This window comes from Dermacentor variabilis, chromosome 9 (assembly GCF_050947875.1).
Source record: "Dermacentor variabilis isolate Ectoservices chromosome 9, ASM5094787v1, whole genome shotgun sequence".
In the NCBI taxonomy this organism is placed as follows: Eukaryota; Metazoa; Arthropoda; class Arachnida; order Ixodida; family Ixodidae; genus Dermacentor; species Dermacentor variabilis.
Window position 1 is genome coordinate 120,009,977 of NC_134576.1, and position 13,091 is coordinate 120,023,067.

The 13,091-nt window shown below is 51.0% G+C and overlaps 1 protein-coding gene across 1 annotated transcript; it reads left to right on the plus strand.

The window, feature by feature from the left end:
• The first annotated feature begins 1,247 nt into the window (after window positions 1-1,247).
• LOC142557383 (uncharacterized) lies at window positions 1,248-12,681 on the plus strand. The gene is made up of 4 exons (XM_075669181.1): window positions 1,248-1,474; window positions 4,078-4,473; window positions 5,408-5,829; window positions 6,824-12,681. Exons 1-4 carry the CDS (start codon window positions 1,376-1,378, stop codon window positions 8,127-8,129), a joined length of 2,223 nt encoding a protein of 740 aa, XP_075525296.1. The 5' UTR covers window positions 1,248-1,375; the 3' UTR covers window positions 8,130-12,681.
• Window positions 12,682-13,091: the final 410 nt, after the last annotated feature.

The window sequence follows — 13,091 nt, forward strand, 5'->3', positions numbered from 1 at the left end:
CATGCTTGTCGTGGCATTCGTCACGTGTAACCCAGAATCAGACGCTGTGTAACATCCTCGTGCGACATAATATGTCCAATGCGAACACAACGTTTAACAGCGGTTGCGTTTGCCCAGTTCTGTCTTTCTGTGTTTTATTACCTGCAAGGAACGCTTGGTCGGGCCGGCTGTCCTATGTATCGCAATCGAACGCTAGACAGAGAATGCCGGGATTGATGACCGGCTTAATAACCTTCCATTCATTGTGGCTCGAATCGTTTGTGGATACGCGAAACATCTTGCTCATACGCTAAGATAATGCAAACCCTTAAAAGTGAATAAGGGTGTTAATAGGTCTACAAATCACACCCCTTTTACACCCTTTTTGGGTGTCAGGGTGTGAGTTTTTTTTTAAACACATTTACTATATTGCACGAGGGTGTGCGTGTGTCTTACGCGACGTATCATAAGAGAGAAAACCTAAAATGAAGAAAGGCATAGAGGTTAACCAGATCGGCTGGCTATTCTGCAGGGGAAAGCGTACAAAAGAAAATGTGAGGTGACTCTAATGTTCATCCATGAGTTCTTGATAAAGTCGAGACAACTTTAACATTTTCGTGAAGCGTCGTCCGCCGCGATGCCTCACTGGTGCGCTGGACTTCTGGCAGCTATTATAGCCAAGCAGCGTCGACTGAAAGGAATATTCCCAAAAGTGGCTGATGCAGAGCATGGGCCCCGTATTCATAACCTAATATCGTGTTCTGTAGTGTTTCGGTTGCCTTGGAGAGACTGAGGGGGAAATTACCTCGGCTACCTTATTTCCCACTGCTCTCTACAGCAAAAAAAGTGTAAACCTGTAAGATAGCGGGAAGATATAATTAAACATAAACGAACAAGTGATAATTACTGTAATAACATAATTTTATGTTGGAAAGCAGGGGCTGACCCAACTTTCAGGTGCCGACACAGGCTCATAATCGGGGGCCGTATTGACAAAGCTTTTCGTTCGCAAGTGATCCTTGCCACTGGGCTGCCGCCTCCTCCTATACATATGCTCAGCACCAGGGTTAGCTACAATTTGCTCTTACGAACTATATATCTTTGCATAAGAGCTTCTTTGCGAGTACGGACCCAGGTATCGAAGAGAAGAAATAAATAAATCGTGCATCAGTCGCGTTGCACCCGAGCTGTGCGTTCTCGAGCGCAACGGCTTAGAAACACATGTTCGACGCTGACGGTGCCGACGGTTTGTTGTCTGCAGGGTTAAGCCGGCGCAGCCAGGAGGAGCCCAGCGGGGGGAGTCGCCGCACTCCCTGCCTCGGACGTCCGGTCCCGGTGTTCGTTTCACCACCTCGACGCGGTCAAGCTGGGTCCGAAATCCGAGAGCAGCAGCAGCATGTCGGGCAGCGACGCCAGCGTCTTCCTCTCGGCCGTGCGCTGGGACGACGCCGGCGTGCCCCTGCAGGAGTTCATGCAGAAGTTTCCTGAGCCCCAGGTAACCACCTGTTGCACCGATGAGTCGCAATATCAGGTATCACTGGACGAATCGTAGGGCTGGTTTCAACCTAACTTTTTTTTTCTTTTACGGCACCTTTCAGGGTTTATCTTGTCCCGCAGCGATATAATCGTGCGGTAGTCTTGCATGTATGGGTGTTTTTGCTCGATGCTGCGTGTTAGGTATACTCTAAGGTGATTTACACTCTAAGATAATTTACACCCTTGATGAACTTGAACAAGATCTTCGGACCATGGCCTCGCATATCGCAGCTACAAAAGGCCACAAAAGCGCTGCTGCGATATTTGAAAGCTACAGGATTGAGTCAGCGTTTGTGATCCGGACTGAGTGACCGAATGATATCCCTAGTGGACTTTCTCTTCTTCTTTTAATCTTTCCGTCCCCATTTCCCTTTCCCCAGTGTAAGGTAGCCAACCGGGCTGAGTCCTGATTAAGCTCCCTACCTTTCATTTATCATTTGCTCATTCAACACCCTTAAAATGAAAAAGGGTGTAAATGTGTTTCACTCGCGTCCTTAGGGTGTGATTTATGCATCCGACACCCTAAGTGCGGGAGTTAGATATATACACACCCTATATAAGCAACCGTTATATATAGCTTTCATTGATTACGAGAAAGCGTTTGATTCAGTCGAAACCTCAGCAGTCATGGAGGCATTACGGAATCAGGGTGTAGATGAGCCATATGTAAAAATACTAGAAGATATCTACAGCGGCTCCACAGCCACCGTAGTCCTCCATAAAGCAAGCAACAAAATCCCAATAAAGAAAGGCGTCAGGCAGGGAGATACGATATCTCCAATGCTATTCACAGCGTGTTTACAGGAGGTATTCAGAGACCTGGATTGGGAAGAATTGGGGATAAAAGTTAATGGAGAATACCTTAGTAACTTGCGATTCGCTGATGATATTGCCTTGCTTAGCAACTCAGGGGACCAATTGCAATGCATGCTCACTGACCTGGAGAGGCACAGCAGAAGAGTGGGTCTAAAAATTAATATGCAGAAAACTAAAGTAATGCTTAACAGTCTCGGGAGAGAACAGCAATTTACAATAGGCAGCGAGGCACTGGAAGTCGTAAGGGAATACATCTACTTAGGGCAGGTAGTGACAGCGGATCCGGATCATGAGACGGAAATAATCAGAAGAATAAGAATGGGCTGGAGTGCGTTTGGCAGGCATTCCCAAATCATGAACAGCAGGTTGCCGTTATCCCTCAAGAGAAAAGTATATAATAGCTGTGTCTTACCAGTACTCACCTACGGGGCAGAAACCTGGAGGCTTACGAAAAGGGTTCTGCTCAAATTGAGGACGACACAACGAGCTATGGAAAGAAGAATGATAGGTGTAACGTTAAGGGATAAGAAAAGAGCTGATTGGGTGAGGGAACAAACGCGAGTTAATGACATCTTAGTTGAAATCAAGAAAAAGAAATGGGCATGGGCAGGACATGTAATGAGGAGGGAAGATAACCGATGGTCATTAAGGGTTACGGACTGGATCCCAAGGGAAGGGAAGCGTAGCAGCGGGCGGCAGAAAGTTAGGTGGGCGGATGAGATTAAGAAGTTTGCAGGGACGGCATGGCCACAATTAGTACATGACCGGGGTTGTTGGAGAAGTATGGGAGAGGCCTTTGCCCTGCAGTGGGCGTAACCAGGCTGATGATGATGATGATGATGATGATGACACCCTTTTTCACAGCATAGGAGGTTTGCGGTCGTTGCCGTGACCTGTAGTGTGGAGTAATGATGGGAGTAAACGTAAGTGCACGGAGGTACTTGCCATTACACTGACGTTGAAGACGCGCTGACATTTCAACTCGGGCAGCTCGTTCTCAGCGCATATGCTTGGGGACTGGAAATGTAGTTCTACCCTAATGAAATTAATAGGGCGTTAAAGATGTGGATACTCGCGGGCCAACTCTAAATCTCCCGTTTGTACGAGGTTGCTGCCATAAAGTCGGTGCCGGAAGCAATCGTGTCGGCGGCGTCACGGGGGATTTTGCGGTCCCAACCGTAGGAAGTAATCGCATGACGTCACGCGCGCCATTTAGTAGCCCTATTCGCAGCTTCCGTCGTGCTGCCGGATATAAGCGGATCTAGATAACGCGCAGCATTTCAACCGCGCCGCTTGTGCCACAAGAGCGGCGACCTGGACGACGCCGCGGTTCACGCACATGCCCTATACTGTGCAACCGTACCTCGCGTGATTTCTCGCTATTGCGCGCGCCGGTTGTCACTAGCGACCGCGTGGGCACGCCTTGACGACAGGGCACTTTCAGAACAGTCAGTCTTGGAATGCCGACATGAACTGTCGTCGCACCGAAAGTTGGTCGAGGCTTTGTTCACCCTTTTGCATGGCAGTGGCCTATTAGAAAGACTATGATGACCCCATTCCGTCCCTTCTTATTTTATTTTCTCGGGCTTTTATTTTCGTCACCGCTCTCCCTTCCGTATTTGCTTTCCCTTCCCCTAGTGCAGGGTAGCAAACCGGAGGTTCTAACTCTGGCTAACGTCCCTGCCTTTCTCTCATTTGCATCTCTCTCTCTCGCTCGCGTGATTTCCATGGCCGGACTACGCACAGGTGGCGCGGGTGGTGCGGGGCCAGCACCGTCACGTGGGCGTCCCCTCGCTCTCCTCGCCGGGCCTGAGCAGCGTGGTGTTCCTGTCGCCGCTGGGCGCGCGGCTGCGCATCAGCGCCCAGTGCGTCAAGTTCAAGGAGAACCGGCAGCGCGTGGTGGCCATCGGCCCGCGGCTGGCCATCCCGGACGGCTACCGGGGCTGGTTCGAGATCCTCTCGGAGGACGGCCGGGCGTCGCGCTGCTTCGAGAGCGTCGCCGAGCTGATGCGCCGCTCGCCGGACACGTGCCTGGTGCGCGAGCCGCTCAAGGCGCACCTGGCCCACCCGGACGACCCCGAGCAGGTGACGGACAAGACGAGGACGCTGCACGTGGGCGAGACGCTCGTCGTGGTCAAGGAGGTGAGCGACCGGCCCGGGCGCGCCCGCAGCGCGAACTTTTACGCGAAAGTGAGCGAATCGACAGGACGGGACAAACTTAACTGGACAGACGCGTAGCGCCCAACTATGCACCTTCACTCGTCGTGCTGGATGGCGCATGTAGGCCCTGCAGCTATAACTGTAGGCACGGAGGTGCCCTGAAATGCTTGCGAAATCTTGCTTGCTTTGTTAAGTTGAAGATCCTACACGCCCTGACAATATCTCTGCTTGCTAAGGTGTGATATTCGGGCGCCGTCTAGCGCGCACTCGACGAAAGACTTCGGTTTCCATCGCGGTTTCGGCGTGTGCTCTCGCATCCTATACCGTCACATTTTCTTGCGTGGTAAGTAAGGCGTGTGACACACGAGAGGCTTCACACAACCATTGCGCGGACCAGCACAATATTCACGATGTTGCACTTACTCTCGCTCATCTCTGAAGCACATATGACACGCGCGAGGCATCACGAATAAGTGCAGACACTTAGGATTATTGCCTGTCGCAATTCGCTAACTTTAAGGATTTTTCTGCAGGACTTGAATCCGTTAATGACAGTTATGCTCTCTACAGTCCCTAGGATTTGATTGACCTTTTTCTCACAGATACAGCTCGGTCGAGCGGCGGTCTAATGGTAGTATTTGTTTGTTTGGCACATTACTGAGTAGGGGAAATATGAAAGTTTTCTTAACGGTTTGCTCAGTCGGGCATGGGTGCTATACATGGTGCCGAAAAGTTTATTTTTTATAGTTTCCGAAAAAGGGAACCAACCAAGCTTGCTCGCATGCCCTGCTCTAGCGCCAATGCTTACAGACAACGTCTGGCCGTACGCGTCACGCATTTCTGCAACCACACATCATTACACGTCTATTGACCCCACTCCCTAAACAAGAACTCACAAGAAAACGATCGCCTGCAGCACACGTCCCCTATGGTACGAGCCTCCCTGGCCCGGCTGCGGTCTTCGGCTCCGCACGGCCGCTTCCTGCGCTGCCTGACGTCTGCCGGCGAGACGGTGTACCTGGCCGCCGAGTCCCGGGGCAAGTTCTCGCCCATCGCCAAGGAGGGCAACATCTCGGGCGTCCACTCGGTCAAGACGCTGCTCTGCAAGCGGTTCCCGCTCATGGTCCGCCTGGTGCACGGCCGGCCGGCGCCGTCGGGCCTGAAGACGTCCGAGCTCCGGCTGTACGGCGTCGAGCGCGAGGAGTGCGTGCTCGCCCTGCCCCTGGTCAAGGACGCGCCCGCGCTGGCGCTGCCCCAGTCCTCGCCGCTGCGCCTGCAGCCGCCCAAGAACGCCGAGGCCCTGGCGCAGATGCCCGAGTACGCGAGGCTCGCGGACAAGTGAGTCTGTTGCAGTAAAACACGTTGTGGGGCTATGGTTGGTGCGTAGCTTTCGAAAGATGAAGCGCCAACAGTGACGGCACACTAAGAAGGAACAAAGACAGGCCTTGTCCTGTCCTTGTTCCTTCTTAGTGTGCCGTCACTGTTGGCGCTTCATCGTTTGAATGTAAGTCTAAGAACGAGATAATAAAAACGTGACTTTTTACGCTCCGTCCCGACGACGATGGCGGAGGAGTGACAGCGAGAGAGTTCGAAATGGCGTCACTGCGGTCTTTCTTTTTTCGTTTTCATTTAGTGAGTTTGCATTCAGTGTTTGGTGCGTGTGGCACGTGCTATCGTATTGAAGTTAAATGCGAAAAGTCAGGATATTCAGTACGGGCGACATAGTACAGAATTAAAAGAAACATACGAACACGTTATTGCGACCAAAAATAGAAGGGCACAGGCGAGTCGCTCGATGGCTTCGACGTCTAGACAGTGCTGGCCGCGTCAATCTTACGAAGCGAAGTAGTATCGATAAGCAGCATGGCCCGTGGTTTTCGCCGCTGCTTCGAAGTTGCAGACACCGCAGTCTTCTTGGTAGTGAGGAGAGCGGTATGGGTTGCCTGCGACCGACACTATGTAACGCATGACGTGTTTTGCGCAGAGCCAGCCTACTTCTTAGGGGTTTAGAGCTAAAGGACAGCGTCGACTGTTTTCGGCCGGCACCTGAGCGCACTAAATTATTGCATCACTTCTCGAAGCGTATATGGCAGCGAATGAAAGTGCATGTCACTGCGAAATGTTTTTTTCGTCCGTCACTGCAAAGGATAGCGATCATGAGTTGCGCCTGTAGAACCTACAAGGTCGTCTAAGACGTATTCTCAACCGGGCGCGCGGATCGCATTTGATCTGCCCAGTGATTATTTACACGCCGGAACTACCATGAAAGAAAGCCTTGTCGAACTCGATACCGAACGGCTGTAGACGAAAAGTGTCCTTTCTCTTTTGACAGGTGCAAGAGACTGCAGGACCGCATGGACGCCATCGAAGTCCTGGAGACAACGCGCAGCAGCAGCGATTTCTTCTCGTCCAAGACGCCACCGCAGCGGAGTCTCTCCGAACCGAACAGCAAGCCGCCGCAAAGCCCACCCGCCAGCGCCACCGTCCCGCCGACGAACGGCGTCGAGAGGGTCCAGTCCACGCCCGCGCCCGACGACTACCGGTACGAGGAGATCGACCAGATCTACGACTACGTCCGTGGCTTCGCTCCGCTGCCCGAGAAAATCAAGACCGAGCTCATAGAGGGCGTCGGCGAGAGCAACAACGAATGCGAGAAGTCGCCTTCTTCACCGCCGCCGGCTCCCGCGACCTCGGTTGCGTCGCGGGAGAAGCCGTTGCCGCCTCCCATAGAGACCATCCCAGCCAGGCGGTACTCACTCGCCACCGACCCCGGACCGAACTCCCCGCCGACGGCCGCTCCGGTCTCGAAGTCTCCCTCGAACCCACGAGCCAAGGACACGGACTCGCACGTCTACGAGGCTGTCATGCGGCGTTGCTCGGATGAGCACAAGTCCAAAGGAGGCAGCGTCGCCCCGACGTGTCGGTCGGGCGTCCCCAGATCCTCGGGCGTGCCCAGGCCTCCCAACAACAAGCTGTTCGTCAAGAGCGCGCACCAGGTCCGGAACGGAAGCGCGAAGCCTCGCATCTTCCGCAACGCCGGCCGCATCCCTGTCGCCGCGGCGACCGTCAAGGACCCGTCCATGCACCACCCGCACGCGCCACACCACCACCACCACCCTCCGTGTCCGGCGCACCACCACTGCCCCAACGGCGTCATCGTGGGCAGCGTCAACACGTCCGTGGGGCCGCCGCCTCCGACGGCCATGTTCCAGAAAGCCTCGTCAAGGGCGGCCAGGACCTGCCGCGGCGCCAAGCCCGTCAACGGGACGATAACGACGTCGCCCCTGTTCAACATCCGCTACAAGTCGCTCACCAACTTGGCCGTCGACTTCAACGACACCCTAGACTCGAGCAACTCGGGCGGCGGTGCGTCTTCCGGCGGCTCCAAGGGTTCCGGCTCCAAAGGGTCTGGTTCCAAGGGGTCCAAGCACGACCGCACGGGGTCCGTGCCTCCGCACAAGCTGTCGCGGCCAAAGTCCCTGAGCAATCTCTTCTGGGACGTGGAGGCCAACAACAGGTACAACCTGCTACTGCACAACGAGCTCAAGGCGAACCAGTTCATCTACGCCGACTTGCCAGCGAAGATCGCAGCCGCAGCCGAGCGCTCGGGCAAGAAGGTCGGGACGCTGTACCTGTGAAGCACCACACGCCTGAATTTAATGTGCGGTCGATCGCGCTTTGCTTAGCTCTTGTTTGTTTGTTTGCCCGCTTTCTCAACTTGTATATATAAGTCTAACTGCCAATATGGGAGGCGGGCCGTTTGTTCCGCTTAGAGCGAAAAAAAATGTATTTTTTTCCCTCCCACTAAAAAATGTCGAGACCCTGACCAATTTTGCTGGGGAACTCTGTCCCGGAACTTTGTGAGGTGTCCGCTTGTCTTCTTACCAAAACCAAGCGATTTCCACTTTACACCGAAATACTCCGCGCACGATTCTGCGATAAGCAAACTTCGCATTGTTATGCAAACTTTTTTGCGCTATCAGAGATCAGTCGAGGATAATCATGACGCTGAGCCTTACTGTGCAGGCGTCGACTCTCAAGTCATCACCACAGTGCGGTTGCGTTATGCGTTAATAGTGTCATCAGAACGGAGATATGGAATTTAGCTGTCTCTGTATGAGCTAGAAGCCAGGCTATGTGGAAAAGCAACAGTTCGTGGCTCGCTTACCAATCGTTCTTTTGCCTGGCAAAGTCCTTCGATGTGCAGCTAATCGTTTTACAGAGCCACCAAGATTCAAATTGCGCACCGTGTAATTACAGCCCACATATTAATGTTTCTTTCTTTTTTAGACATCCTGCTCCGAATATGTCTATGATATCCATGTTCTTCCATGCATAATATACTCTCTTCAGGCTCCGGATGTTCACAATACTCACGTGGTTGAGAGGACAACGGCACAGCACATGTCGAGAGTTCCTTATTGTGTTCCGCTGACAAATGTCCCGGGGTTCAGATCGCGGAATAAAGGCCAACGCCCTGCGCATTACTTAGTCACTGCGAGCAGGCCCTACTGCTGCGTCGTTTTTTTTTTTCTCGTTGTTCTTAATGGTGCTTGTAACTCGTCGACTACGATAAGGATATGCATCTTCTGGTCGTCCATTGCCTGTCGAAAGAAGACGAACTTCTGCTGTGTAAGGCCTAGCCTTCTGCTTAAGATGTCTTGCGCGAATCGTCGATACGGAAGTTTTAAACGAGTTGCGACGAAGTTTTGTGCGAAACAATGTGTGCGTGCTCTTCCTGTCTCCACTCTTCTGGGTGCTTTGTGCTGACTTGCGGTGAAGTGTAAGACGGTGGCAACGGACTGAATAGCCTGGAAAGACGCTCGCAGTTTCCCGATGCACTGTCTACGAAGGGGGAAACGACTGCGTTCCTAAACTTGCTGTGGTGTGATGTGACGGGACATGACGCGACGTGGCTTTGACTAGAGAGTCCTCGAGACAGAAGTAAGGGTGTGGTGCGTAATGTATTCACACATGGTCCCAACTTTCTTGAGTGAAACCAACAGCTTGTGCGGCGTTTCAAACCGGCAACAGCGGAGTGCTTTATCGATTGTGGATGGGACTATTCCTGTGTCAGCGGAAATCACCGACCGAGTCTTCCAAACGTTATCAAATAGTCACTGGGGTTCGACTCGTGAGTCTCGTCTACGCCAGCAAAGTTGCAAGTCGTGGCGTCAGATTTCCCAGACTCCTACACACAGAAAGGAAATGTCAGCCCAAGATCGGTTCGGCCTGTTGCGTTGTGACTCGCGATCGCTTTGCAATTTGGTACGCAGTTGCAGTGAATGACGTCACTACTGAAGAACATTTGTCAGTGATGTCATTTGGCACTGAATTGTAGAGAATGACGCAAATAACGACTCAACTTTACCAGTGACACCACCTCGGCGAATGACGTCATCAGTGACTTGGTGACGTCACTGGTGTTATCGCTCAGTCTGACGTTCACGTCAGTGGTGGCGTCACTCGCTGCATTTACAGCGTGTTGCGCTGCATTAGTGGCGTCATTGTCTGGAAATACCACATTGCGACGCGTTCGGGATTCTCAACATAACGTAGACCAACAGGTACGTCACCAGTGACGTCACTGGCAAAGTGACGCTGTTATGTGACGTGAAGTGCTGGGAGTTATAAGTGGTGCAGTAATTGGCACGTCACGATCCCGTTCCCTCTTCAGTGCGGTTTTTTTGCACACGGTGCGCGAGCAGTTCTTCACGGAATGGGCAGACTGTGAGCTTTCGTATTGGTACGTACGCTGTCTGACATAGCCAGGCTGCTGCATCTCTGAGCAACATATCAAACGTGTATGCACAGAGGCCCTCCGTTTAATCTCGCAGAGAAAAAAAAAACGGAAACGCGCACCTACGCCACCTGTCGCTTTGCGTACCTGTTTGAAAGTTTGAAAGCGCCGCCGCAACAGTTGTCCAGCGCCCTTCTCTCGTCACGCCGCTTAACTACAGATCTCCAATACGCCTCACGAAGTCAGTAAATGCATAGGCAAGCACGCACTTCCTCACTTCATCGCTGACGAGGCTGCGCGCGTTATGGCCGAAACGGCACTTTTCTACTAGAAGCAGTTTTCAACCGCGATAAATGCCGTGTTCAAGATTTTGAGGTGCCGAACAGGATTACTATTACGCGTTAGCATGTCCTATGCTTCTTGCCCTGAAAGCAATAACGAAAGAATTGGGGGAAGCGGCAGTGGCAATCTCTCTACGTATTCTGCAAATTTCCGTGCAAGTATGGCGGGACGGTTAAAACAGTTATTTGCATCGCTGTTTCTTTTTTGTTAAATGCAAACCGCTTCCTTGTTTGTTTATTCCTCGTTTTGTTCGTCGTCGTCCGTCTTGCGCCCTCCGATAGCTTGGGACTTCGCCAGTGCTAGCCCGAGTGACACAACTAACTCTTTATAGTTGATCTTTTTTTTTTTTGTAAACATACGGTATATACATGAACTTTTAACGCAGACGAGTGGTTGGATTAAAAGAGCCCCAGAGAGGAACGTTTCACTCATAGAAACGAGAGTGCGAAGATAATAAGTCTGCTTTGTGATATTTTCGTCAATAACCGACAGTTTCACGTCGTCGTGGCAACGACACTGCTGACCGACCAGGCTATCTTTTTCGCAGCAAAAGAATAGGGTACACCGTAAATCGAATTACACAATTAAAAGTGAATAAGGGTGTAAATCGGTCTATAACTTGGACACCTACACTCAGAGTGTAACTCGCACCTCTTTAAAAAAGACTTACACCCTTTGTGGCTTACCTTGTCCCACAAGAATAATCGTCATATGTCTTACCCGTATTTCCTTTCTTTGACGCTGCGAGCCCGGTGCTTCCAAGTCACTAACGGCATGCGCGTTATCAACGTAATACACCGTTCTCAATAGGAAAGTAGCGAGCGCCGAGTTTTTAAGAACGGAAACTCAAGAAAGGCAGATGACTATTGTTGTGGGACAAAGATACACACCAAAGGGTGCAACTGTATATTAAGAGTGCTTACACCCAATAGGTGGGAGTTGTAGACCAATTTACACCATATTCATTTTTAAGGGTGGAAATTATTTTACAGTGTAGGCGCGAGGAGGCACTGTCTTGTAAGCTGAGAGCAAACTGTTGGCCGCTTGTCCAGTGAATTGATTTAGTGCCTGCTGGGTCGACTGATCCATCAGTCATCTGACAGCAGCGTTTGTTGGTAGGTTGCCGAGCTAGTTTTTGTTTAGATTACTTCTTTATCTATTGCTTGTCTGGATTCACTTGAGATTTGTCGTATGTCCTAATGTTCTAATTCACTGCCTTAGTTAATCGAATCTAGCTGTCATCAAATGTATAGTTGAAACACGTAATATTTATATACGAAATTCGTCAGAATTGTCAGTTTTAATGTTCTCGATGGGTTTTAACAAGAGTTTATTTCCGCAAACTCTTCCTCTTGAAATGGGTGGTGGAGATAAATGGGGGTAAAAATTTCGAAGCGCGTTGTAGCTTTAGTTTCGGGCCACTATGTAGTATTAAAATGAACCAACGTAGAACATTTCCTGCTAGTCATTAACGTTGACGTTCAACATCAACATCCCGTTGATGGTAATGTTGAACGGGCGCGTTAGTCGCTGGTATTGACTAAATGAGGTATAGACTGGATAAATAAAACTTCCCCTGTTTTCGCTGAAATCGTTTTTAAACAAACTGGCCCAGTGGCCTGATAGGCTCGTTTGCCCATTATTCGATTGACGTCGCCGGGCCGCTTATTACGCCGTAGTTATTTGACTTGCGGAGAAAGCCGTGAGCTGTTTGCCAGGAAACACTGCTTTGCTCTAAGCACCCATGAACTGCCGCGAAGGAGGCAGAGAGTTGGTATATATTAAAAAAAAAATACTTCCTTCGTTGAGAGCTTCGTTCTTCCGAAACACTTCCTCTGTCGTCCCGCGATTTACACTGCGCAGTTCGGTGAACCGTCCAATCACGGGCCACGCGGTCGCGTGATCGCTGTCACGTGACCAGCCCCGTGTCACGTGCCCCCCCTGTGCCATGGCGCTCTGTGTACGCGAGGAAATCGCGGCCGTTAAATGCATATCGCTGCTGCACGTGCGACGTGACTCGTTGTGTGTGTGTTTTTTTTTCTTCGTCCTAGTGAGTGTATAGTAAAGAACAAAAAAAAAGGTGAATAAATTGTTTAAAATATCGCAGCCTTGATTGCTTCTCTTGCGTTCCTTTGTTTTGTGTTTACGTAACGCAGAAAGACATGGGTGCCCAAGCAGGAGAGGCAAGAAATATAATGACGGTGAATCGTGCATGAAAGTTTGCCTGTTTATTTCGCACGTATAAGGTATGCAATTACAAAGTGCACACTTTTGGGACCCAATAAGTTTCTCAAGGACAGCCCGGGAAAGTGTATCGGTAACCTTATAACAAACGAAACATATAACAAATTCCGAGGTTTAATGACCCCTATCTGCACAGTGAGTGAATTAAAAGGGACTCCGTCATGGAGCGCTCGCAGTCGAGCCCGCCACATTGGGCTCAGCAGCGCGACTCCGTAGCCACACGTGACAGATAACCTTGTGACCGTCGAATGTTTTATCAACAAAGTTAGAACAA

Coding starts and splice junctions, on each gene's coding strand:
- LOC142557383 (XM_075669181.1), top strand. CDS start 1,376: ATGTCGGGCAGCGACGCCAGCGTCTTCCTCTCGGCCGTGCGCTGGGAC. Junction 1,475..4,077: donor AGAAGTTTCCTGAGCCCCAG/GTAACCACCTGT, acceptor GACTACGCACAG/GTGGCGCGGGTGGTGCGGGG. Junction 5,830..6,823: donor TACGCGAGGCTCGCGGACAA/GTGAGTCTGTTG, acceptor CTCTTTTGACAG/GTGCAAGAGACTGCAGGACC.